The following is a 24,998-nucleotide window of genomic DNA, read 5'->3' as shown; positions in this document are numbered from 1 at the left end:
TGAAACACGAGGAATCACAGCGCAAGGTTACGCATCCATGATGGGAAAAAACAAAGCAAACCGGGCATGGTGACTAAGAGAGCAAAGTGGCCCCTGGCAGCCGGGAGCCAGCTGGGGCGAGTGGCTCTGGGCCAACTGCAAAAATGGCCAGCACCCTCTGCCGTGAGCCACTGTCGCCTGACTGCCAATCCCTGCTGTCACGCCACCTTCTGGATATAAATACATCAAGCCTCTCAGTCTGTCATCCCTGCTTCCTGACAGCACACAGGGGGCAAACCCTCACCTCCCTAAATCCTCCCCCAGATCCCTCAATACCAGCCGGAATCTAGAGTACTGGGAGCCCCTCCTAACATCTGCACACTGAGATGCCCCGCGGATCCCCGCGGTTCCCGCTCCTGTGCCGCGGCAAGCATGGGAAACCCAGCTCTGTCACTGCGGGCTTGTCCCCCACGGTCTCTGACGGCCAGCCCTGGGAGAGAACCCTCACCAGCCCGACATGTCTTTCTCTCGGCCACAGCAGCCCTCTGTGATAGAGGTCCGCATTGTTCCCATTTCACAAATGAGGAAAATCAAGGCTCAGGACCGATCACTTGTCCACACTGCCAAGTGGCAGAGTCAGGTCTGAGCACCCCCAAGGCCAGAGCCCCTTCCTCCACGCACCCTCCTCTCCAGAGCTGCGCTCACCAAGCGAACCCGGCTGTCCGCATGAACGTGGAGGGGGGACGTTCTGTTCGTGCGCAGACAGCACAGCCCGAGGGCAGGTGTTGACTCTGTGAACCCAGAGGGCCTCCCACAGCAGAGGCTCTGCTCTGGGCACCCTGCAGCCACCCTTGCTGCTGGAGGCCTGTGTCCAGGAACAGTGCACTGGCGTGCCTGGGGGTCGGCTGCTGCAAGCAAGTTTGGGGGAAGGAAGTACAGGAGCTGCCTGGACACTTGTGCCAGTGTGCAGACACTCAACCAACATGTCTCCAGCTCCTGCCAAAGGCCAGTGTTGACCTAGGGGAGATCTTAGTTGGAACACAGACGGACTTCTAACAGGTATGCATTTATTTTCATGTGTAATAGGAAAAAACATAACTAGCATATAAGATGTGACTGCAGGATATATTGTTTAGCATAAGACTAAAGTTCGAAATAAGTACAATAAAAAAGTATGTTGAATCGAAGAAAATATTAAGGAAGAAGAGAACAGGAGGTCCTGGGTTACAATGAGAATTGTGGAGGTGGTCCATGAGTGCCCGGAGTCTGGGACTCACTCTCCAAGCTTTGAGCCGGAAGCTGGGCTCTGCTCTGAGGCCCCTAAGAGGCTCTGCAGGGAGACTCTCCGGTACTTGGAGCCCGGGGCACCCCCACAGGTGTGCATGGTGCATCCGGACCACCCCCGGGAGGAAAGTACATATTGTTTAAATTTGTTTATGCCCTACAAGATGTTTTAGAAGTTAGCAACAGAAGTGATTTTCCTTAAAAGGAAAGAAGAATCTTCCAGGTACGGCTTTGAGGAAGCAGTGGTCACAGGGTAGCCTGGGTTGGAGGGTCCGAGTGGGACACGGGGGGGATAAACAGGGAGGCGGAAGGGACACCCCAGCACTGTCCTGGAGGAGTGTGTGCACGTGTGGAGTTTGTGTGCACAGCCCCAGGCAAGGCCGTAGGAGGAAACACTCAGAGCTCCTGGACCCCGTTCCCCAGCATACAACCAGCACTTAATCAATGCTGAACCACTGCTGCACTGGGAGGAGCGCCGGAAGGCGGGGCAGAGGGGTGGCTGACGTCCCTGGACTACCAGCGTATACCACCCTCTCCTCCTGCCCCTGCTGTTCAGCTTCATACCTGGGTCTGGTCCCCATGTCAGCACGACATGTCCTCCAGGTGAGAAGTCCATGGCTGCCACCACTCGGCCACATTCTTGTACATTTATGAGACACTTCCCATCAAGATCCCCACCTTGCCCCAAATCCAAAGAATGTTTCTCACCATTTCCATCTCAAATTCTTTTAAAAAGGGCTTTTTAAGGGACCCTGGAGGTTTACCCAAAGAGCTCAGTCCTGCAAGCCAGGGCTGGTCTTAGTATCCCCTACGGAACAGCTGAAGTGTCATTGCTAGGGACACGGGGTGTCATATAGAGAACTCACTCCAACTCACCCATGGAAATAGGGGTCAAGGCCAGTGCTCGAGAGGGGCTAGAGCCTTGGAGATGGGAACCCCGGGCACGAGGCTCCTGGCATGGAAACCTTCCAGAGCCCAGAGCCTAGAAGGAGGAGTGGAAAGTCTGAGGAGCACTGTCTGCCAGTTGCCCACCTCTGAGCTGGGAGGGGGCTGGGGGGGCTCAGCCCCTGTGGCCCGGACGTGGCGGGCAGAGCTGCAGGCTGGTCCCTGTCCTGGCTCAGAAGGAAAGTGTGCAAGAGTGGGTCAGAAAAGCAAACTGAGTCAGGAAAGGTTCCCCCCCGCCAATCCTCGAGTCCAGGGCTAGTGGGTGGCTCACAGCCCCAGGGCCCGATGGGTGCCCTCAGCAGCACCCTGCGGCGCTCCGCTTCACGTGGCACGGCTTACAGAAGAGACGGTTGTTCAGTGGGTAGCAGCCTTGGTCTGTGGGCTCCACAGACAGAAGGATCCTGCAGTCCTACGAGAAACAAGGCACGAGTGACGGAACCCAGGCCCGAGCACGGCGGCACAGAGCCCACAAGGGGTGGGGACTCCCCCAGCATTTGCTGATGAAATTAGCTGCATGAATGCACTCCCGAAGGGTCGGGAACGTGGCCCCTCATTTCCATTCTCCCAACACACCTGGGCCAGGTCTGGGTCAGGGAAGACGAGGCACATGGGGGCTTTCATCCACAGGGAGGTGTGAGTGATGAGGGGAGGGTCAGCGGAGGGGAGAACTGAGGACACTGGGAGATTCATGGACACTGAGGGATCATGGAAAGAGCTAGAAGGGCCTTAATGACCACCCAGCCCCCTTTTGGAATGTAAGCTCTGCGAGGCAGTAACCCCATTTCCTGCTAGATCCCACCTAGCCCAGAGACTGGCACACCACAAGCCTACAATAAACATCTGCTGGGTGAATGACTGAATCTAGTCCAATCCCCTCATTTCACAGCTGGTGAAACTGAGGTCTGGGGAAAGACGGGCTTGTCCCAGGCCGTAGAGCTGGTTCTGGAGCTGGGACAAGACAGGTCTCCAGCCCGAGTCCAGGGTTCTTTCTTTTGCTCCCCTGTCTGCCCAGCTTCAAAACTGGCACAAACCTCCAATTTTTCAAATCACCAAAGGATTTCAGACCAAGGAGGACGGGGCCATCGTGACGCAGCAGAGCCAGGGGAGAAGGGCGCCCTCATGTGTCTGTTCCCTGCAACTGCACCTCAAGTCACGCAAGGTGACGGGATCCTTGCTATTCCTGAAGGCCACTTGTTGGGCGTATCAGCTGCCAACCTCAGGTCCCAAAGGGGCACATGTGACCTCTCCTAAATTAGAATCAAGGGAGAAGACACCTCAACTATGACCGAGTCACAGTCTATGAGGGACTATGGGGTGGCCCAGAGCTGGCTAGATCCGGGTCACACTGGCCAGAATTGGAGCCACTTTTCTCAGGCTCAGTTTTTTCATTGTTCCTCATCTGAGAGGGCACCCTGAAGCCCATTTCCCTGCCTAGGGAAACAGTAGCCCAAATCACTTCCGGGCCATGGTGGTGCAAGCCTTCCCCAATTAGAGCAGCAGCCTGGGTGACGCTCACAGCCGCCTTTGCCAAGCTGACCAGGGGAGGCAGGGAGGGGTTGTTTGCTCACCAGCCAGGCTCAGGGAAAAGCTAATCACCACTGGGCCTAATGAGGGCTAGAGTGCTGATAATAGCACTTGAATGACATCATTGTCCTTGTAAGACGCGTTATCAGCTGGACTTTGAACCACAACCAACGCACAACATAATATGGAACAATACGTCAACTTCTCTACCAAACCCCCTTGTCACTTGAGTGCAAACAGCCCCTTGGCTCCATGCATCTGTTTAAATAAGAGCAAAGTAAAATAAATGTTTGGAATTACTCACTGGCTGGCTAAGAGATTTCCTCTGGGACACCCCACTCAGGTGACACCCATAAAAGCTGCTACCTTTGTTACCATCACCAGAGAAGACACATCAGCAACATGGGGGTGACAGAGGAAGAGGCGGGGGAGGGCTCGGAGCCTCCCCAGCAGGACCAACTACGTAACTGCAGCGTCCAGGGCAAGGTGCAAAGTAGAGCCCCTTGTCGGAAGAGGAAGACTTTCAAGACGGTGACAGCAGAGCTTTGAAGCAAGCATGGGACCCTGCTGAGCGGGGGACCCTGGGCTGGGCATTTCTGGCTGGGGTGACTGCACCAGCTTTAAGCAGCCTTCCCATCTCAGCCTCCCTCCACCCTGCAGCCTCCCCCTTCTTCTTTCCTAGGCTTGTAGCAACCCCTCGTGGTCTCATAGGGTCCTGCTTCCCTGGCCCCCAGGGGTTGTCAATCATAGCCCCCGGCCAGTGATTGGCTCAGAAATGATTGGGTCATGTGATCCACGCTGGGCCAATCAGAGGCCCTCTTGAGACTGCACAGCTTCCCTCGATGGGGTTTCTAAGTTGGAAGGATGGCCGTGCCTGTATCCCTCCCCTCACAGAGGATGCTAAGCCCCCCCGGAAGAGAAGACGAAGCAAACACACAAAACAGGCAGAACCGAGAGGTGGAGAGAGAGGCCTGATGATCTCATCAATGACCTCACCGACAGCCTTCCCATGAGATTCCCTTTCTTGAGGAAAGCAGGATGGGCTTGGTCTTCATCATGAACTCGGAGCTCTGATTAATAGACTCTGTTTGTAATGATCTCCATTCTTATGTCTCTGCTACTGGGTGGGGAGCACTTGGGAGCTGAGATTTTCCCCCCTCCCGCCCCTTGACTCGTCCCCGTGTCCCGGCGCCCAGCACAGGCCTGGCACCCCGCGGGCTCTCGGCAGGGCTCCACGGGGGGGGGGGGGGACAGGGTGCCACCAGCAGTGCGATCCTAACTCCTCACCGCCCCACTCACCTCACACCTGTAGCAGTTTTCGTGGAAGTTCCTCCCCATGCACTCGATTTTGAAGGCATCCTTCCCGTCTCGAGGGATGATGGGGTTCTCACAGATGCTGCACACGGGGGCGAATTTCCTAGAGGGAAGGGAACCCACGCTCGAGGCGCTCCGGCTAGGACCGCAGAAATTAGCTGCGGGAGCCGGGGCGGCACTAGCTCGCCTCCCCGAGCTATTTCGGACGCGTTGCCATGTGACTGCACCTGCAGCCACAGCCACAAACGCCTCTTTCTTCCTGGCAGGAGCGGAAGGAGAGGCCGGCGTAATTAGACCCGGCTTCCCAGGGTATAATTAGCTGGAGGCAAGGAAGTGACTGGGGAATGTTTGAATGTGAGAAAGCCGAGAAATCTCATGGGTGTTGAGCGGGGCTGAAACCCCATTTCGTTTATGTGGTATGGTAGGGCACTGCTGCTGCTTCTCCTTCTTCTTCCCCGTCTTTTGAACAGACTCACCTGTCTCTCCCCTTGGGCAGTGAGCAACCCCAGGGCGGGGCCCAGCGTGACGCCTAGCTTGAGGCTACTGCCTCCTAGGGCTCTAGCTCCAAGGGGAGCCCCTGGGGTCTGGGGGTTTGAATCGTAACTTCCCTACTGAGCAGCTGGGAGACTTGCCTGCTGCCTGCCTCAGTTTCCACATTTGGCAAAAGGGAATGCTTAACAGTACCTGCCTGACAGGCCAGGCTTGGGGATTGAAGGGCCTCACCCCGGTGGAATGCCTGGCACAGGGCAGGTTACCCGCAGCTACAGCCAGAAGCAGATGCGTGGTCAAATGTAGGGTGTGTGGAACGGGTGGACGGGTTTCTGTGAGCCAGGGGGTTCAGGAACGCTCTGCTCCAGCACCTAGAGCTCGGGCCAGCGACTCTGTTCTGGTCGAGTCCCACCCAGGGCGCAGACCCTGCTCGTACCTGTAGAAGTCATCCAGGCAGTACACCTCATCCTGGCTGTCCAGGGCAAAGCTCTCGTCCCCGATGCACCGGGCACAGGTCACGCACGTGAAGCAGGCAGGGTGGAAGGCCCGGTCCAGGGCCCTGATGATGTGCTCCTGGACCACCTCGCCACACTTGCCACACTTCTCCAGGGTGTCCTGGGACAGAGGGACATTGCCTCAGAGCCATCCCGTGGCTGTGCCCACTCCAAGCCAAAAGGGGTTTCTGGCTGGCGACCCACAGGGGCCCAGAAGCACAGGGGTGTAGGAGAAGGGCTCCCATTCATGCAACCGGCCTGTAACCACTGCCCTAAACCTCTACTGTTGCTTAAAGTGAATCGAGCTTGGCATTGTATCCTGGGCCTACAGCGAGGAATCCTGCCAAGAAGCTATTACTGCATTTTTTGTTACTAGGACATGCTGAAGGCCAGTGTCCACTAGAGCCCATAGGAGAAATCTCTCTTAAACCTCAAAGTCAGGAAAAGGAATTCCCGGAAGAACTGGTGTGCTTTTGATCTTACAGACAATGAACCTCAAAACTCCTTCCCTTTTCCATTTGGCCACTGGGAAGCTCAGAGTCAAATTCCATGTCCCACTCTCAGGAATGACTGTAGGGGTCTTTTATTCATATATTTTGGGGTATGAACTCTCCCTCTGGTCTCATCTCCCTTTCTACTTTAATTTTTCCTCTCTTCTGATTTCTTTTTCTATCTCTGAAATTTCACTGTGGTACAGTTAACATGAGATCTACACTCTTGGCAAATTTTTAAGTGTACAACACTGTTTAGTATCGGTATTTGTGGATTCTTATAAGCTGCCTCAAATCCCTTCTGGAATGAGGAGGTTGAGGGGGCTGAGGAAGGGGAAGAGGAGGGATGCGGGCAGGGAGGGAGAGAGGGAAAGAGAGAGAGAGACTACTAAGGCAGAGCAAAGACCTTCCAGCCTGTCCACGTTCTCTTCTAGACCTTCCAGCCTGTCCACTTTCTCTTCCCCTCCTGGCTGTGCTCCTGTTCATTTCACCCGATTTCATCCAGACAGGTGGGTATGTTGGTCTCTGCTGCCTAGACATCTGCTCCCACTTGGTGAGAACAACATTTCAACCTCTCTCCTTGTCCTGAGGAAGCCCTTCCCTCCCTAGAACACGACGCAAGTCTTCCTCCTGCTGCTTCTAGCTGTCAGTCCACCCTCATCCCTGCTTCCCCTCAGTGCCTCACCCCTGTCTGGCTGTAAGCCTAGGGCAGAGGATAAAGCTATCACCACCCCCCCCCCCCCCGCCCCGCTGTCATTTGATGGGATCAGAGGGATGGGGTGGGGTCCTTGCTGCTCCCACGGTGCCTCACTGGCTGCGGTGGTGTCTTGAGACTGTCATCAGATTGTCTGGATTTTACTAGATAGGCCTCCAAATAGTCTAACCCTTGGAATCGGTACTTTTCGAACTGCAGTGTGTGTATCAGAATCACAGACAGACTTGTTAAAAACGCAACTGCCAGGTGCTACCAACTCATGAGAACAAGGCCAGGCCTGGGCACAGCCAGGGGCCGCGTCTGTGATGGGCTGCATGCCACGCGGCATCAGAGAGCAATTCTAACATCGTGGCATCCAGACTAGCTCTCGCGGACTGCACCTGGAACTCACAGGCGACACAGATTCCTGCGAGACTGGGCACTGGAACCTGTGGCTGTCGGTGAGAGAGGCAAGAGCACCGGAGGGCTCCAGAAGCAGATGGGGCTGGGGGAGAATCCCAGCTCCACCACCTTCTGGAGTGTGACATGTGTGACAGGCTGGGTACATGTCCCCAAGACATGCATGTCCTCATCCCTGGGATCTGTGACTACCTTTAGTGGCAAAAGGGCCTGCAGATATGATTGAGTTCAGTGTCTTTTTTTTTTTTTTAAGATTTTTTTATTTATTTGACAGAGAGAGAGACAGACAGCAAGAGAGGAAACACAAGCAGGGGGAGTGGGAGAGGAAGAAGCAAGCTTCCAGCAGAGCAGGCGATGTGGGGCTCGATCCCAGGACTTCCGAGATCAGGCCCTGAGCTGAAGGCAGACGCCCAACGACTGTGCCACCCAGGCGCCCCATGAGTTCAGTGTCTTGACATGGGGAGATGATCCTGGGTGGGTCCTAAGTGCCACCCCAAGTGTCTCCATAAGAGGGAGGCAGAGGGAGATTTGACACAGAAGGAGGAAGTAGGACATGGAAGCAAGATGCCTCCCTGCTGACTTGGAAGGTGGACGAAGGAACCAAGGGACGCAAAGGATGCAAGGGGCGCAGCTTCAGAAGCTGGAAAAGGGAGGCGGCTGGGTGGCTCAGGTGGTTAAGCATCTGCCTTCGGCTCAGGCCATGATCCCAAGGTCCTGGGATCGAGTCCCACATCAGGCTCCCTGCTCAGTGGGGAGCCTGCTTCTCCCTCTGCCTGCCGCTCCCCCTGCTTGTGCTCTCTCTCTCAGACAAACAAATAATAAATAAAATCTTAAAAAAAAAACAACCTGGAAAAGGTAAGGACACAGATGCTCCCCTAGAGCCTCTGGAGGGGGTGCAGACTTGGACTTCCGGCCTCCAAAACTGTACGAGAGGAAACGTGTGCTGTGTGAAGCCACCAAACTCGTGGTAATTCGTTACAGCAGCCACAGAAAGCTCACACACCTTGGCTGAGCTCCTTCCCCTCTCGGAGCCTCAACTTCCTCATCTGTGAAACGGGTCGCTGGGCCTGCCTCCCAGGATAACTGTGGGCAGTGAAATAACGGGACACCTTCCAAGCGCCCAGCACGGTGCCTGGTGCCGGGAGGCCAGCCGCAGGGGGGTTACCTGGTAGCAGGGTTCACAGAGGGGCCGCCCGTCCTTCTGGTAGAAGGTCTGCCCGGCCAGCTGGCGGCGGCAGGTGCGGCACGTGAAGCAGTGAGCGTGGTACTGCCTCTTCATGGCTTCCACGGCCAGCTCTCGGGGGGACACGGTCTTGTGGCAGAAGGCACAGACGTCTGGGGTGGAGGAGACGCAGCTTGTCAGCCGCCCGGCCTGGGCCTACCGCACCCAGGCACCACCCAGGACAAGCCTAGAGCACTGGGTCTCTGCCTCCAGCCCCCGGGGGTGCGAGTGTGGCCTCATTTTAGGAGGAGCGGTGAAAAGGAACGTGAACACCTCTGAAAGCCTATGTCAGGGACGCCTGGCTGGTTCCGACAGCGGACAGTGCGACTCTTGATCTCGGGGTTGCGTCTGAGCCCTACCTTTAGTGTAGAGATTACTTAAAAGTAAAATCTTAAAAAAAAAAAAAAAAAAAAAGCCGAAATCAAAGGACACAGCATCGGGACGAGTGGGTTGCCATCCGTAAAAATTTGAAGGAGGCTCCACAGTGACACCTTTATACCCAGATGATTCCAAATGTATCAAATATCTTAAGTGTGAGAAAATGAAACCATAAGACTGGAAGAAACCGGAGAAGTATATTATGACTTTGGAGCAGAGAAGGCTTTCGGTGCCTGGCAGGCACTTAGTAGCTGCTAAGTAAATAGTGAACACACAGCGGGGGAGGCGGCGGGCAGTCATGCCTCAGACGCCGCTGGTGGGGGTGCAGCTCGGGAGGACCCCAGAGGCCAACGCGCCAAAAAGATCAAAGTTATAAATGCACCCGCCCTTTGACCACAGTATTTCCTCTTCTAGAAATTTCTCCCACAAACCTGCACGCGGGCAAAATGACCTACATGCTAGGAGATTCGTCTCAGCCTCAGTGTTGTAGCAAGAAACCACCTATGTGCCCGTCCACGGGCGACTGGCTACGCGCATATGGCAGGGCCCCGATGAGGACTGCTATGCAGCTGTGCAAAAGAAGGATGTGGCGCGACCTCTTCGATGTGTGAAGGAAAGAAAGCAAAGCGCGGAAGAGCAGAGAGTCTGCTACAGTTTGTGGGACCGCGGGCCGGGGTGGGGGCAGACACAGGGTCGTACTCACTTGCACAGGCATTGAACATCTCTGAAAGGATATGCAAGACATTAACCACAGGGGCTGCCCACCTGGCAGGAAAGCGGGGGCCACCGGGATGGTGCAAAGGGGAGACTTTTCACTCTACACCTTTCCGTGCTTTTTCTTTTGTCTACGCGAGAACATTACGTGCTCAAAAAATTAAATAGTGAAAAAATTCAAGGTATTTTGCTATCACAGCACATTTGGCTGATCAATACTTAAATGGATTTCAGTTCGGGGCTCCTGGGTGGCGGGGTCAGTGGAGCGTCGGACTCGTGATTTAGGCTCAAGGTCATGATCTCAGGGTCATGAGACGGAGCCCTGCCTCAGGCTTCACACTCAGGGAGGAGTCTGCTTAAGACTCTCTCTCCCTCTCCCTCTGCCCCTCCCCCACCCTCTCTCCCAAATAAATAAAATCTAAAAAAAACAAAAAACAAAAAAAAACTAGTGTTAAAAAAATGGATTTCAGTTTAAAGGAAAAAGATTAAGGCAATAAACATAAAATTGATGTATAATTATAAGGCCCATCACTGAACCGTGAGCAGCAGGGACAGATGCTGGCAGGCCCTGCTCTCCTAGTTCCCACGTGGAAGCTCATGCTTGTCCAGTGAGGGCCCCTGGGGGCCCCCCAGAAGTTTCCAGCCCTGAGCCCATACCTGTGGATGCCTCTCTCTCGTGGAAGCCAACAGGCTCTTCTGGGGGAGGCGGCAGCTCCTCCTCTGTGGGCCTGGGGAGAATGGGCCGAGGCTGGACCGGAGGTCCCTCCGCCAGGGGCTGTGGGGATACAGGGGGAGGGCAGGACAGGTGTCAGCCAGTGGGGACCCCGCACAGCCCTCTCAGCTCTGCTCCTCCGCTGACGGCACCAAGCACAATCAGCCCCACTGTGCAGAGGAGGAAACCGAGGCACAGAGAAGCAAGGGACCTAGTGTCACTCAGCAGGAAGGTTGACAGCAGTGGCTGGGGCCCAAAGCTACTTCCTCCTACTTCTGAAGAAGCTCCTGGAATTCTTCTTCCCTGGCCTGGAATCCTGCCCGTTTCTACAATGGCGTCTGTTAAGGGCGGAGGATTAAAAATATCTTCTCAGAGCTGAAGGGGGTACCTGAGGGGGAAAAGGCTGCGGCATCCCTCATCCAGGGACCTTGAAAAACAGGACCAACTTTAACGGCTTGGAAGTTTCGAAGAGGGACAGCCCTCAAGCAGGAGCAATCTCCAGGCTTAAATCCCTCCCCCTCTCCCTCCCTCCCTCCCTGGGGCCCCTGGGGCTCCACTGGGGGTGGGGGAACCAAGGGGTTGGCAGTACCTGGGGTGGGGGTGGAGGCGGGGGCAGGTGCAGCTGCTCTAAGTCTGAAATGAGCGCCGCTCCCATCGAGGCAGGGGGCTCCTCATCAGGGGAGGGCGGTGGAGGTGGGAGGAGGTCCAGATCGGGCAGTGCGTCCTCGCCATCCAAGGTAGGAGGAGGGGGAGAACATCCTGCAACCAAAAGGGGAGAGAGGGTTGGTGTGAGTCTCTGCGGGTGGACAGAAAAGGTGTCCACTTACCCAGAAGGCCATGCGGCATGGGGGCCAAGAGCTCATGTCCAGGGTCCCCCAGACCTGCGGTCCATCTCTGGCTCTGCCACTGACTTGCTGTGTGTCCTTAGGCAAGAGACTTCACCTCTCTGGGTCTGTGTGCTCAGTTGAAACATGGGCATCATTCTTTCTGGGCTGTTGTGAGGAGATGGTACAGGAGATGGCACGTGGCATGGGCTCAGAAAACAGAAGGTGTCAGAACCCCCCATAACAGCCCTCCCCTACCGGGACGCTCGAGGGCCCCAAATCCTTGCTAGAAGGTCCTTGTTGAAATACAAGCGAACTCAACCGCTAAGGCTGTGCAAAGTGGGGCTCCTGGCTCAGCAACAGCAGTGACCGGAAGTCTCGCAGAAATGCGCCTTCTGGGTCTGCCCCTGATCTGGAGAATCGGAACTTGTGTGGTGGGGTCCAGCCACAGAGAGCACAGAAGCCCTCCCAGTGACACTATGCCACCTAAGTGTGGGAACCACCACCCTGGTTAAATAACCGGTCCAGGCAATGACTATCAAGTGTTGAAAGCATCAGGCAACAGGTTGATGGAGAACTTTCTGAAGGAGGGGTCAGGCTGTCACCACCTGAATCCACTGGTTAATAACCCCAGCAGATACCAGGGGGCTTCGGGCTCATGTTACACTGCAGGCAGGTACACCCTTAAATGTTCTTACCAAAGCAAACCCCAAAACATAAACAAGAACCAAACCCAATCTAATCAGGTCTCCAGAATTAACTCTGCTAACAATAAACTTGGAAGAGGGGGTGAGTTGAATGGGGCCCCAAGACAGCAGGGGAAAAATCAGGGACATTCTACAGAAACTGACCCTACTTTTTGCAAAAAGTCAATGGCATGTGAGAGAAAAAGAAAGGAGAAACTTCCCTGGCATTAAGAGAATTTAGAGAAAAACAACCACATACGGTTCATTGTGTGTGTGTTTTGTCCAATAAAGCAGCCACCAGTCCCATGTGGCCAATAAGCACTTGGCACATGGCTGGTCCACACCGAGATGTGCGGGAAGAATCAGGACTGAAAACACAGTGTAAAATATCTCATTGATAGTTTCCATAATTACTGCTGAAATGATCATTTTACTGTATCAGATGGCACAATATACATTATTAAAATTAATATCACTTGGGGCACCTGGGTGGCTCAGTCGGTTAAGCGTCTGCCTTCAGCTCAGGTCATGATCTCAGGGTCCTGGGATCGAGTCCCAGAGTCAGGCTGCACGCTGAGCCTGAGTGTGAAGCCTGCTTAAGATTCTCTCCCTCTGCTCCTTCCCCTACTCATGTTCTCCCTCTCTCTCTCATTAGAAAAAATAAAATAATAATAAATAAAATTTAAAAAAGAACCACCCAACAGCAAACACACGTACATACATAAGAAAAACACCCTGGCATGACACCATTTTCTTGGTTAGTGCAGGAGAGCTTAACTCCTTTCTTTTTTTTTTTTAAGATTTTATTTATTTGAGAGAGACACACAGTGGGAGACAGAACGAACGGGAAGAGGGCAGAGGGAGAAGCAGACTCCCTGGGGCTAGATCCCAGGACCCTGGAATCCTGACCTGAGCGGAAGCCAGACGTTAACCAGGAGAGCTGAACTCCTGCTGGGAAGGCTGAGGTCCACAGAAGGGGAGGGGCCTGGATCCGAGGCCCTCTCGGGGGAGGACAGAGGGAGGAGGGGGGCTGAGGATCACCCAGCTCCTGCCTTAGCCCCAGGCTCTGCTCTCTCCAGGAACAGCTCCCCAGCTCCCCTGGAGGAGGTGACTGGGGGTCAGGAGAGAAGCTGGCCCTGAAAATCCTGTCGGCTGCTGCCACATACAGGGAGAGCGCTATTAATAGTGCCCCAGGGAGAAAGGGCAGGGAGTCTGGTCGGAGTCTGCCCTCCGCTCCCCTCCTATCTCTGGGGCACAAGGTAGGCCAGGCCTCACAAGGTCAGACTGCCTTAGACACCCATGGAAAGCAGACGGAAAGTGCCCCAGGCCCTGCCCCCTGAAGCCCCAGGCTCTGGTCCCATTCCCTGCGGATTCACAGGGGCACCTCTCTGGGCTTCCGGTTTCTTACCCATTCCACAAAGATAATGAGCCCCCTGCCCGTTCTCCCAAGGACTGAGGGACGGTACAGATGGGAGGATTGTTCTAGACCTGTGAGTAAGCCACAGAATCCTCTGGGGGCTTGCTCAGAGGCAGACGGGGGCCCCACCCCCAGAGCTTCTGACTCAGCAGACTTGGGGGAAAGCGCCTGAGAATTTACATTCTTGAAAAGTTCCCAGGTGAAGCTGCCGCTGGTTCTGGTTCGAAGACCACACTTGGAAAACTAGTCTTCCGCTCCCGGAGCTTCAGTTGCTTAAGGCCTTCGGGCTAGAACCACAGCTCCCCAAGCGTGGTCCGCAAACCAGAGCCTCAGCATTACCTGGAAATGTGTAAGAAATGCAAATTCTTCGGCCCCACAGCGGACCTGCTGAATCAGAAACACCCAGGGTGGGGCCGGCTGTGTCGGAACAAGCCCCCTGCTGATGCTAGGCTGCTCCAGTGTGAGAACCTTGCTCCCGCAGAGCTGAAGTGAGTCAGGAACCGGATCACGGAGAGGCAGCAGGAGCGCTCAGGCCTCTCCCAGGACCCTGCCTTCTTCGGTCCTGGCCAGGACAGGCATTCAAGACAGCCGGGGCTGGAGGCCCGCAGGCCGCCGTGCAGAGGGGCCTGAGCTGGACCAGGGTCACGTGGCCAGGAGCAGGAGGAAGAGCAGACTTTTAAAGAGAAGCCAAGAGAAAAACTGACTTCTGAATGCGAGTTGGTGAGGCCGCAGTCAGGGCACGTGAGCATCTGGGGGAGAGCGGGGACCTCTGTCAGGATGAAAGGGCCAAATAAACGTGTGTGGACTCCCGCGGGGACGAGCACTAGCTGGGGTGTCAGAGGCCAGCCTGCCCCAGAGATGGCTCGAAGCAAGTGGCAGGGCCCCGGGGCGCGCTCTGTGCTCTGAGGTCAGACCAGACTCATGACCACGCTGCTCGCCTAGAACTTGTCTCACTCAAGCCAGGCTGAACCCCAAGATGCCCCGGGCTCTGCCCCTGTGCCAAATCGGCCACAAAACGGCGGACCAGCTGACCAGCACGGCTGGGCGCCCCCTCCCAGAGAAGGCCGCTTCTGTTACCACACTCCCGGGATCTTCTGACTGTAACTCCAACAGCCCATGAGAACATCCTGGAAATTCTGGCACTGGGGCATCTATACCATATATCCTGGACTCCCTCTCCTACCCAGAAGGGTCGTCATTTTTTTCCACCGGATCACACGTCCTGCTGTGTGAATTCCGCTCATCGTGGTCCTGGTTCTACATGGAAGCACCGGGAGGAGGCCGTGTTCTTGGGATGTGTGGTTAGAAAGGACAGATCTGTTTACAAGGTCGTGGCGTATGAAGAGGCATGTTACATGCATGTCCATGCACTCCCACGCGTGTACACGGGTGGCCCCTTCTCCTGCCCTCTCCTGGCCCCTCGGAATTGGCAGTTCCTATTGGTCTTCAGGTGGTTTCTGTGGTGATGGATGCACAGGGCTGCCCTAACCCTGCTCGGGGACAGCAGGACACCTGACTCTGCACCCGGGGGGACCTCAGGGGGCTCATCCTTGATGTCTCTGGGCCTCCTTATTCCACCTGGTGTCCTGTAAGGCGAGCCATCCCCCTGCCCCAGGCCCCTGGGTTGTCCTCCTTCCTTGTTTCTACCCAACCAACAGCTAAGACGCCATGGAGAGAGGTCTCCAAAGCTCACTGTCACCACGGCAGCAGAGCCAAGCACAAGGTAAAGGAAGAGCCATGTGTGAAGTATGTCCATTCTGTGATGGATGCATCACATACATGACCAAATTTCCACTTTCCAGAGGAGGAAACCAAGCAAACAAACATCTTGCCTAAGACCACAGAGCCAGTGAATGGCAGAGCTCGAGAAAGAATAAAACCACCTTTGAGGTCCTTCAACATGCCAGCGTGCCCCATTCATTCCTGCCTCAGGGCCTTTGCACTTGCTTTTCCCACTGGCCAGCTCTATCCTGTCATTCAGGTCTTAGCTGAGGTGAAATGGCACCTCTTTGGGGAAGCCATCCTGACTGCTCCATAAAAAGTGGTACCTCCTGGGGCTCCCTGCTCAGCGAGGGAGTCTGCTTCTCCCTCTACCCCTCCCCCTGCTCATGCTCTCTCTCTCATATAAATAAATAAAATCTTAAAAAAAAAAAAGTTATACCTCCCACCACTTCGCCGTGCTTTGCTCCTGTCCAGCACTTGTGTCTCCCCAACATTATATATTTTTGCCATCTGTTTCCCCCACTAAGATTTCAGTTTCATGCAGGCTGAAAGCCTTGTCTTTCTTTTCATGTCCCCAGCCTCTGGCCCAGAAGAGTAGCAGCAGGTGACACATTTAACACCTTCCACGTGACAGGCGCTGGCCCAAACATATGTACTAATTCCACTAATCCACTGAGGAAGGTACTATCATGACGCCTGTTTTATAGATTAGGAAACAGAGGAACAGAGAGGGCGCATGCTTGCCAACATCACACAGCCAAGCGGAAGAGCCAGGATTCAAACCCAGGCAGGTGGGCTTGAGTCTGCCTGGCACATAGCAGGTGCTCATGAAGGAACGGACGCATGAATGCGCTCGGAGCCTGTCCCTTCCTCCCCACCTCCGTGCTGCCTCTGAGCCAGCCTCGTGCCCGGTGCCCTGCTTCTTACCGCCATTGGCGAGCTGGGGTGGCACAGCCGGCACAGCGGCTGCCGCCCGGGCAGGGGGTGTCCAAAGGCTGGGTCTCCCCGCCGAGCCAGCCCCGGGCGCCTTCACGGTGGCAGGGGCCTCCCAGGGGCGGCCAGGCCGGGCCTCACAAGCTGCCGGCTTCACCTCTTCGGCCACAGCCAGGTTTCGCCGCGGGGGGGCCAGCGTAATAAAGACAGACGAGGCGACCCTCTTCTCGGGCTTCGAGGCCATTGTCTCGGTTCCTGGTGGGGCTGGGGACAGAGTGGGGCTCCAGCTGGGGCAGGGCTCAGGACACAGGGACATGCTCTAGACAGACAGACATCCCCAGGGCACCGAGCCTCCCTCCTGCTAACACGACAGGAGGGGCCACCCCACTGTGCCCCGCCTGGTCCCAGCGGACACAAAGAAGGGGCTGGGGATGTCCTGCGGAGGAGGGCAGGTGTCCACCAGGTGACTCGGCCACACGGAGGTGACCCAGCAGTCCCACCGGCCCGCCCCCCAACCTGCACACCTGGGGAAGCAAAGGGCAGCCCTGCCCCGCTCACCTCACAAATGATTAATTTTGCTCATCTGAGAAGTGTGAGGAAGGAGCCGCTCCTCCAGGTCCCCACCCCCCAGGGCAGCTGACTGCTGGTCCCAGCCCAGGGCCCGGCCTGCCGCGGGGCCACACCCCAGGTCCCTCCCTCACCTGGGATCCACTTCTCCTGGGAAGGCCGAAGTCCCCGGGGGGTCCAAACTGGCTGTGCTGTGGGAGGGAAACAGCGTGACCCGTCAGAGCCTTAGGGTTGGGTTCCAGGAGGCAGAGGGGACAGAACAATCTCTCTCTGCACCCACCGTCCTAAGCACTTTCTGCCCACTGGCTCCTGAGTCCTCCTGGCCGCTGGGGGAGAGGCACTATGACTATCCTGACAGATGGGGAAACCAAGGCTCAGAGAGGTGAAATCACTTGTTCAAGGTCACACAGCAGCAGAGACGGGATTTGAATCCAGCGGCCATGCTCTTGACCACTTGGCTCTGCCACCCTCTCCCAGCCCAGCCCACCGACGGCATCCCTTTCTCTGTATCCGCCTCCATATCCAATCAAGTCTTGATTCTATTGTCAGAATCTCTCACTCTGTCCCATCTCCAAAACCAGGCTCTGGCTCAGGCACCGGGGTGAGGTAGGGGTGGGAGCCCCAGTGATCTCCAATCCTGCCCTTTCTAGAGCATAAATTTGTCTCTCCTCTACTCAAAAACCTTCCATGGCTCCCTACTACCTTCAAAATGAAGTCCAAATTCCTCTGGCTTCAACTTATTATTTTTCCTTTTTTTAAAAGATTTTATTTTTAGGGGCACCAGGTGGCTCAGTCAGTTCATCGTCTGACTCTTGATCTCGGCTCAGGTCATGATCTCAAGCCTTGAGTTGGGTTCTGTGCTAGGCATGGAGCCTGCTTAAGATTCTCTCTCTCTCTCTCCCCCTCTCCCCCTTCCCCAAGCTCTTTCCCTCACTCTCTAAACAAATAAGGAACAAAAAAGATTTTATTTTGAAATAATCTCTACACCCAACATGGGGCTTGAACCCACAGCCCTGAGATCAAGAGTTGCAGGCTCTTCCGACTCAGCCAGCCAGGCGGCCCTCAACTTCTTTTTTTGACCACCGTGGACCGTTCACCCTTTCTCAGCTTTTTCTCTTACCCGCCTTGGAGTGTTTCCACCCCTACCCCTCACAGGGCGAATGTCAGTTTTTTCTTAGAGGCCCAGCTTTTCCACGAAGCCTCCCCTGATTCCTGACCCCCTCCTGGAGGCAGCTGTCTGCTTCCACAGGGTGATGACAGCCCATCACAGGACATGTTGGCTCCCTGTCACCACGTCTGCCCCTACCTCCCCAAGTGACTACACGTGACTTCAGCGGTGCCCGTAATCTCTGTGACCCAAGCCGTGTCGGCATCCGGACACGGATCTGGGAGCAGGGCAGCATTCCTGATGTCAAGGAGCCCATTTTCCATCCCCCAGGTGGTGCCTGCAAAGAGTAGCCTCCAAGGCCAAGGCTGAGCGGGGGTGGGGGGGGGCGCTCAGGTTGGGGGACAGCAAGTCAACCACATTCAGCCGGGGGTCCTCACTGGGCTCCAAGGGCTTATGCCCACTTTGAGCTGGGTCTAAGCTGGGTCTCTCCCCTTTCTAACTCACTCTCCAGCTAAGCCACCCCGCTCTGGCTCCAAAGGCCAGCCCACAGGTATGCGGGGAGAAGAATAAATAGGGACCCAGTGAGTGAATCTCAAGAAATGGGGCTGGGTGGGTAGGGGCTGAGGGCCCTGAGGGACCCCAGTGGCAGACTTGGAGCCCTAGCGGCCACTCATAGGGCCCCCTCTGTATCTCAAAGTCCACTGAGAGGCCACTTCGGACTCTCATGGTGACTAAGGGAATAACAGTAACGAACACAACCAATGTGCCTCAATCCCTCTCGCATTGGTTTATATGTTTGGTTAAAACGTATAGGTCAGTCTGATTAACAAAATACCTGCTCTGAACAGGAAACAACCTATGAAGCTTAAAAAGTCCTTTCAAAGTGCTTTCCTGCTGTTTCTTGCTCTCTACGCGATGTCTGGCGGTACATATGCTTCCTGACACTGGCGGCCACAGCCACGGGTCATGCAGCACCATATGCTTTGACACTTCCGGGCTTTGGATTTGGTTACAAGTTTAAGAGCCTAATTTTGTAAGCAGTTTTCTGAGATGCCCGTGCAAGAAACGACAGCAATGGCACTTAGTGACCAAGTGTGGGCTGTGTGCCCGGCACCGTGTCATGTGCTCTCTGAGCCCCAAAACGCACCTCGTTTGCGACACAGCCCCTTATGCCCCCACTTTACAGGTGGCTCCAAGCGAGGCCCCGAGAGGGTAAGTGACTTTTCCAGGTGACCTTAGCAGACTTAGCAGACTCAGAATTCTAACTGAGCACCATTTTGACCTGAGTCCTGGTGCGGGGGGTGCGGGGGGGTGCGGGGGTGGGGGGTGTCCTTGGACCTGAGACGACACACGTTTCCCTCCCTGGATGGTACGGGACCTCCAAATCCTCAGGCCTGTTCTCACCCCCCCAGAATGGCCCGATCGGGATAGATTTTCTTGTGGTCAGTGCATTCTGGGCTCATCCCCAGAGACTGCTGTGGATGCCTCCTCCGCCCCCCTTCGACCCTGCTCTGACCCCCACTCCACCCCAGCCCACCCCTCCGGGAAGTCAGATCTGTGGGTTTCTCGGAAAACACCCAAGGCAAACGTCCTAGCTCTGAGGCCAGATGTGCACAGCTGGGCAGCTCCACCCCCCACCATCCCTCCCTGTGGTTCCCGCAGGGACTTCTGGCCCCAGGGGAAGGGGCCCCCGCTGGGGATTTTCAAAGCCTGTCAGTCAGGCCCCAGGCTGCTAGGAGAGGGAGCCTTGGCCTCCCTCAGCTCCCACTGCCCCCAGGTCACCCCAGACCAGGGTATGTGTGAGAAACGTCCCTGTGGGGCTACTGGCCAGCCGCACCCAGGGGACCCTCCGCCCCCATCCTTCCTCCCGTAGAGGGGGAATCTGAGACCCAGTTGGGTAAGCGGAGAAAGTGGGAACAAAGGGAAAGAAAGTCATTTCCTGTCAAGAGGAAGGAAGGAGGCTGAGATCCAGGCAGCCACCCACCCAGCCTGGCTTTAGGCTGCAGCCCAGGGCAGGGGACAGGCTGGCGGGCCTCCTGGTAGTACCCCCCTCTTTCCCTTCCTTCCTTACTCCTCCTAACACCCTCCAAAAACTTCTGGAACCACCTGTAATCTTTGTTCTTTGACACTTGGACAAAGCAATCTCTGCTTGGTTCAGAATGACACTTTGCCGGAGGTGGGAATGAGACTGTGCCCACCCCCTGCAGAGGGCCCTGCAGCCTTGGGTAGGGGTGCCCTTTTCCTCTGCCCCACCTCAGGGAAGCCAAGGAAGCACAGAGAGCTGGATTCACGCCCGGCCCCACCTCTTTCCTGCTGGGTGACCAGGAGCAGGTTACTGACCCTCTCTGGGCCTGTTTTTTCCTAAAGTGAGAATTAAAAAGTCTGTCCTGAAAGGCGGTTGGCTGAGAGAATACAAGGAGAGAGAGCTCCAGATCTTGGTACTTGGTGGGTGCAAAGAGAAGGCCAGCTGGTTATCCAGCCCCTGATGGGGAGGAGCCCCCAGGGGCCCAGCTGGTTTGGGGGACCTGGGAGGACCCGACTTGGCTTCCGTCATCAAGAGCAGGAATCTGGGCGCTGCCCGGGCGCTTCCCGGGGTACCCAGAGCAGGGCTGGGGGAGGATCCACGCCAAGATGCCCCACGGCACACCCCTTCCCAGCCCCGACGGGGATTTGAGGCCCAGAGAGGGGCGGCCCTGGGCCCCCCCCCTTCCCCTCGCCTGACCCGGGCTGGGTGAAGGGGCCCGGAGCTTCCCGGAGCTCCGGAAACCCGGCGCCCTCCCGCAAGCAGCCCAGCCGGGCGGCTGGCCGGGTCACTGTGGGGCGCCGCCGGGGACTTTAATTCGATCCATGTGCGGGACGCTGTCCTCTTTGTGCGGGAGCTTCCGCCCTGCCCACCTCTTCCCCCGGCGCCCCGCTCCGGGGCAGGGACACCAGCCCTCCCCCCGCTCCGGGGACAGAGACCTGGGGCCGGGAGCCTAGGCGGCACCCCCGCCCCCCGCGGGCCCCCTGCAGGAGAGCCGGGGGCTGGGGTCCCGGCCGGGGGGGCGGGGTGGGCTCCGGCCCGGGGCTGCCCTTGCTGTCACCTGTGTGCGGCCGGGGCAGGGGCGGAAGGACGGCCGCCCCCTGCCCCCCCCCCCCCAGCCCCGCGCCCAGCACCCCGCTTACCTGCGTCGCCCGCGCCCCCAGCGGCTCCGGTCCGACGCCCGAGCGAGCAGAGCCGGGAGCGGCGCGGCGCCTCCCGCCCCCTCCGCCCTCCCCGCCCCCTCGGCTCCCTCCGCCCCGCCGCCCCGGCCGCCTTACCATAAAAGGTGAAGCTTAGGGGGAGGGGGCCCGGGATTCCCGCCGGCGGAAGCGGCCCCTACCTGCCCCCCCACCTGCCCGGCCGCGCCCCGCGCCGCCCCCGCCGCCCGCCCTTTGTTCCCTCGACCACTCCTCCCTTCCCCTGGGCCTGGGCCTGGGGTGGGAGGCCTCCCCCGCTGCCCACCCCCGAGGCCTTTGTGCGCCCTGCCTGGTGCTTCCTCTCCTCCTTCCCTGGGTCACCTGGGTTGGTGGCCCCACCTGCCCTGTCGGGTGTGTGTTGGGGGGCGGCCCCCTTACACCTGAGTTTGGCCTGAGATCTCCCAGCGTCCTAGGAGTCAGGTGGATCTGGGTTCCATGGCCGTTCACTAACCCAGTGACCCTGGGCAGTCACTCTGCCTCCTGGAGTCTCAGTGTCTTATCTGTAAAATGGGGGTAAAGGCTGCTTACCGCTGGGGGTCAGTCTGAGGATAAAAGGTGGTATTGACAGTGAGAAGGGCGCTGGCTGTCAGAAGTCAACACATGCTGGGCTTGGGACTTTCTTAGGGGGTGACCCCGGGGGGAGGTCTCAGATGCTCAGCGGAGTAGGTCATCTCAGTTTTCCTTTCTGAGCGGCCATCACTGCCTGTGTGGACCCTTAAACCCTCTGCAGTGGGGTCCCAGTGTCTGGGGGGGGGGCTGCGGAGGGCACAGGCCCCTCCAGGAAGCCTTGTCCGAAGGGCCCAGCAGACAGTCAGGTCACCTGGTTTGCCACCCTGGTTCCAGTCTCCGACTCCCTCCCGCCTCCTGCACTCCCCGGACCCAAGCCGGGGTAGAGGGGGAGGAGGAAGCAGAGCCTGGGCCCTGGGACAGGAGACTGAGCCGAGCAGGGATGGGCCGCCTGAGTCCCTGGAGGCTTCGGGAACATTGCTGGGAAAAGGAATCTGGGTCTGATTCAGAGGCAAACAGATTGTTCTTTTGATTAAAGCCACAGTGGCTGAGGCCAGAGGAGTGCTGGACCCAGCGCCATCTGTGGGGAGGCCAGGCGGGGTCTAGCTCTCCCCTGGGGCCCAAGCTCCAGTCACCCTGGCCAGGATGGCTCTGGGGCTGCTCCTGAGGGGCTCCCACTCATGGGGGTCGTGAGGGCGGCAGCTGGGTACCCTGTAGCATTCCCCCACTCCTCCTCCTCCTTCTCATCCCAGCCTCTCTCAATTCTTCACCCACTTGTGAGCCTCTCGCCACTCCACAAACAACATGATAACAGTAGCCCCCAGGGTAGAGGCTCCCGTGGCAGGTGCCTGACCTACAGACCTCTCTACCGAATCTCCGGGACAGCCCCGTATGGCAGGGCTGGTCATTTCTGCTTCACAGTTGAGGAAACTGAGGCCCAGAGAGGTGCAAGGCCACACGAGGGGCAAGGGGGTGGAGCCGGATTCAAACCCAGACCAGCGGGTGCCCCCTGGGTGCACACACTGCTCTGCGGCTCCTGTTCCCGACCCCCCCCCGCCCCGTACCTGCCACCCACAGGGATGTGGGAGCTGAGGCTTGTAGAGCACCCGTGGCTGAGCAGACTCAGACTCCAGGCTGCTGGGGCCCTTGACCAGGCTCATCCCCAGCCGGCAGCGCTGCCTGGAGGGGACTGCCCCCGCCCCCAGCTCCGGAGCTTCTCCCAGGAGGAAGGAGGGGGCTGCTGACTGCCAGGGGTGGGAAGGAATTTAAGGAGAAGGCGCGATCCAGGGGTTTGCAGATACTCTGGGCCCTAGAACCCCCTTTTCAAGTGCTTTGTGACCCAGAAGCTTATTTAAAACAGATAAACATGGAGCTGCCCTCCCTCACCTTCACGACGTCCCCTGAGCCGCCTCACTGCACCCGCAGATGGGACAATGAGATACCAAAGGGTTGATCTGCGGCCTCGTCCAAAGTCACACGGACTCCATCGAGGGCCCAGGCCTCCACACATCTGCTTGGGGCTAAGACTGGCTGCGGAAGGGGGAAGGTCGAAGGGATATGTGGGGGTCCAGCTGCCACCACTTACCTGCTGTCCAGCACCCCTGGCCGCCTGTTCCACCTGTGTGGCTGCTCCTGGGTGGAGAGGAGCGTCCTGGCGAAGGCGGTCCCGCAGCTGCCCCAGTGGGTGGTGTCCGTGTCACCTTGGCAGGTGCCAAGCTTCCTGTAACGGAAACCCAGGAAGTATACTGGACGGGAACACATGCCCTTTGTTTGCAGCTCAGAGAGCCCCTGCTCCCTCCCCCTGTCCTGTGAGCCTTGGACCAGCTCTCTTCCAAGCAGTTGAACAATCTTTTATTAGGGCTGAGACCCCGGGTGGCAGGGAATGGGTGGGAGAGAGGTTTGGGGGACAGAACCAAGCAGTGCGGACGTTTGCTGCTGCCCAGTCTGCGGGGAGCATGACGCCTGCTGCCCACAGAAGAGGGCTTGGATCCAGCAAACATTGGTTGGGCACCTACTGCGTGCTAAAACGAGTCAAGGAGCCTAAGGGAATCAGGTCAGACACAATCCCTCCTTGTCCCCGCAGAACTTACGGAGAGCTGGGGGAGATCAACACGTAGCATGAACTACCACAATAGTTACCGCGATATGACGATGACCGTAATATAATGTGTGCCATGAAGGAATGAATAAGGGGCTGACACAGAATAAGGGGTGCTGGTGAGAGTAGGGATGGCCTCCCTGGGGGGCCGGTGTCACTTAAGCTGAGACGATGAGGAGCCAGCCATGAGAAGAACAGGCAAGGACATCCAGGACCAGGGAGGCCGTAAGGAATACATGGGCTTTGAGCTCGGATTTCGGCTTAACTCCCGGCATTCTGGTGCTGGCTATGACCTTGGACAAGCTCTTTCCCTCTCTGAGGCTCTGTTTCCTCACCTGTAACATAAGGGAGGGGCGCCCAGCTGGCTCAGTGGCTGGAGCATGCCGTGCTTGACCTCGGGGTCATGGGTTCGAGCCCCACATTGGGTGTAGGGATTACTTAAAAATATAAAATTTCAAAAAAAAAAAAAATAGGGGAGCTGGATCAGATACCCTCCCCTGGGAACATGAATGCCTCCCTTTGCAGAACTGTTGGGGACAAAGGCACTGAGAGGGCACCCCAGGGCCTGGCCCATGATCAGTGCCCACCAGCGGTAGTGCTGGCTGTTCTCATGTCACCCTCGCCTGGCCTCCAGAGCCCTCTGTTCACACAGTGCATACGCCGTGCAACTAGACCTGGGAACAGGGACAAGTTTCCCGGAGCCACAGCCCCCACTGGCCCAGAGACCTTGAGGAAGGGAAGCACCTGCCTGCTCAGTGGCCCTTCCCCTTGACCGGCTCCGTGTGGGCCAGATCAGAGCAGAGCCGGCAGCCCCAGCCTTGGGTGGGGCGGGGAGCAGGGCGCCGACTTACAGCTGCATGAAGTTGTAAGTCCGGGGCGGGGCGGGGGTTCCACTTGGCAAACAGCCCCAGAAGCCTCCCTGGGCCTCCCAGTCCTGCCTCTGCCCCTGCTCCTTCCTCCATCCTCTGCTCTGCCTGCTGGGAGTTAGATCAGCTCAACACTTACTCCCTGAGCACCCACTGTGTGTAGGGTCGGGGGCAGGAGGGGGAGCAGTTCCAAGAAGCGGGAGCTCCCCCACACTGCAGCGGGGAAGGTGGCGGGCCAAGCACAGACAGGAGTAAAATCAGGATCTGTGAGTGAGTCCAGCTCTGCCGCTTGTCAGTCGCTTACCTTGGGCAAATCAGTTTCCTCTTGTCACCTGGGCTTCACCGTGAGGATCTGACGGATGATTGTGGATAAATATGCCTGGTGCTTCTC

The 24,998-nt window shown here is 57.2% G+C and overlaps 1 protein-coding gene across 2 annotated transcripts; it reads right to left on the bottom strand.

Annotated features, from left to right (window-relative positions):
• Nucleotides 1-1,026: 1,026 nt before the first annotated feature.
• On the bottom strand, nucleotides 1,027-23,352 carry FBLIM1 (filamin binding LIM protein 1). Of its 2 annotated transcripts, none has more exons than XM_057305497.1 (9): nucleotides 23,229-23,352; nucleotides 16,944-17,000; nucleotides 16,237-16,506; nucleotides 11,250-11,419; nucleotides 10,606-10,723; nucleotides 8,800-8,969; nucleotides 5,972-6,150; nucleotides 5,032-5,149; nucleotides 1,027-2,617 (listed from the first exon to the last, which is right to left on the bottom strand). In XM_057305497.1, the coding sequence occupies exons 3-9, from the start codon at nucleotides 16,484-16,486 to the stop codon at nucleotides 2,504-2,506; spliced, it is 1,119 nt and encodes a 372-aa protein (XP_057161480.1). In that variant the 5' UTR covers nucleotides 16,487-16,506; nucleotides 16,944-17,000; nucleotides 23,229-23,352; the 3' UTR covers nucleotides 1,027-2,503. The 2 variants fall into 2 exon arrangements, with proteins under 2 accessions (XP_057161480.1, XP_026375555.2); XM_026519770.4 differs by lacking the exon at nucleotides 23,229-23,352 and adding an exon at nucleotides 21,083-21,163.
• Between the last annotated feature and the right edge of the window lie 1,646 nt (nucleotides 23,353-24,998).

This window comes from Ursus arctos, unplaced genomic scaffold (genome assembly GCF_023065955.2).
Source record: "Ursus arctos isolate Adak ecotype North America unplaced genomic scaffold, UrsArc2.0 scaffold_32, whole genome shotgun sequence".
Classification (NCBI taxonomy): Eukaryota; Metazoa; Chordata; class Mammalia; order Carnivora; family Ursidae; genus Ursus; species Ursus arctos.
This window is presented reverse-complemented; position numbering and strand designations above follow the sequence as displayed.

What these genes read in the sequence shown, in the direction of transcription:
- FBLIM1 (XM_057305497.1), bottom strand. Translation starts at nt 16,486, where the DNA reads ATGGCCTCGAAGCCCGAGAAGAGGGTCGCCTCGTCTGTCTTTATTACG. An exon ending in CGCCTCCACCCCCACCCCAG is followed by an intron (nt 10,724 to 11,249) that starts GTACTGCCAACC and finishes GTATCCCCACAG; the next exon opens with CCCCTGGCGGAGGGACCTCC. An exon ending in AAAACTGCTACAGGTGTGAG is followed by an intron (nt 2,618 to 5,031) that starts GTGAGTGGGGCG and finishes TGTTTCTCGTAG; the next exon opens with GACTGCAGGATCCTTCTGTC.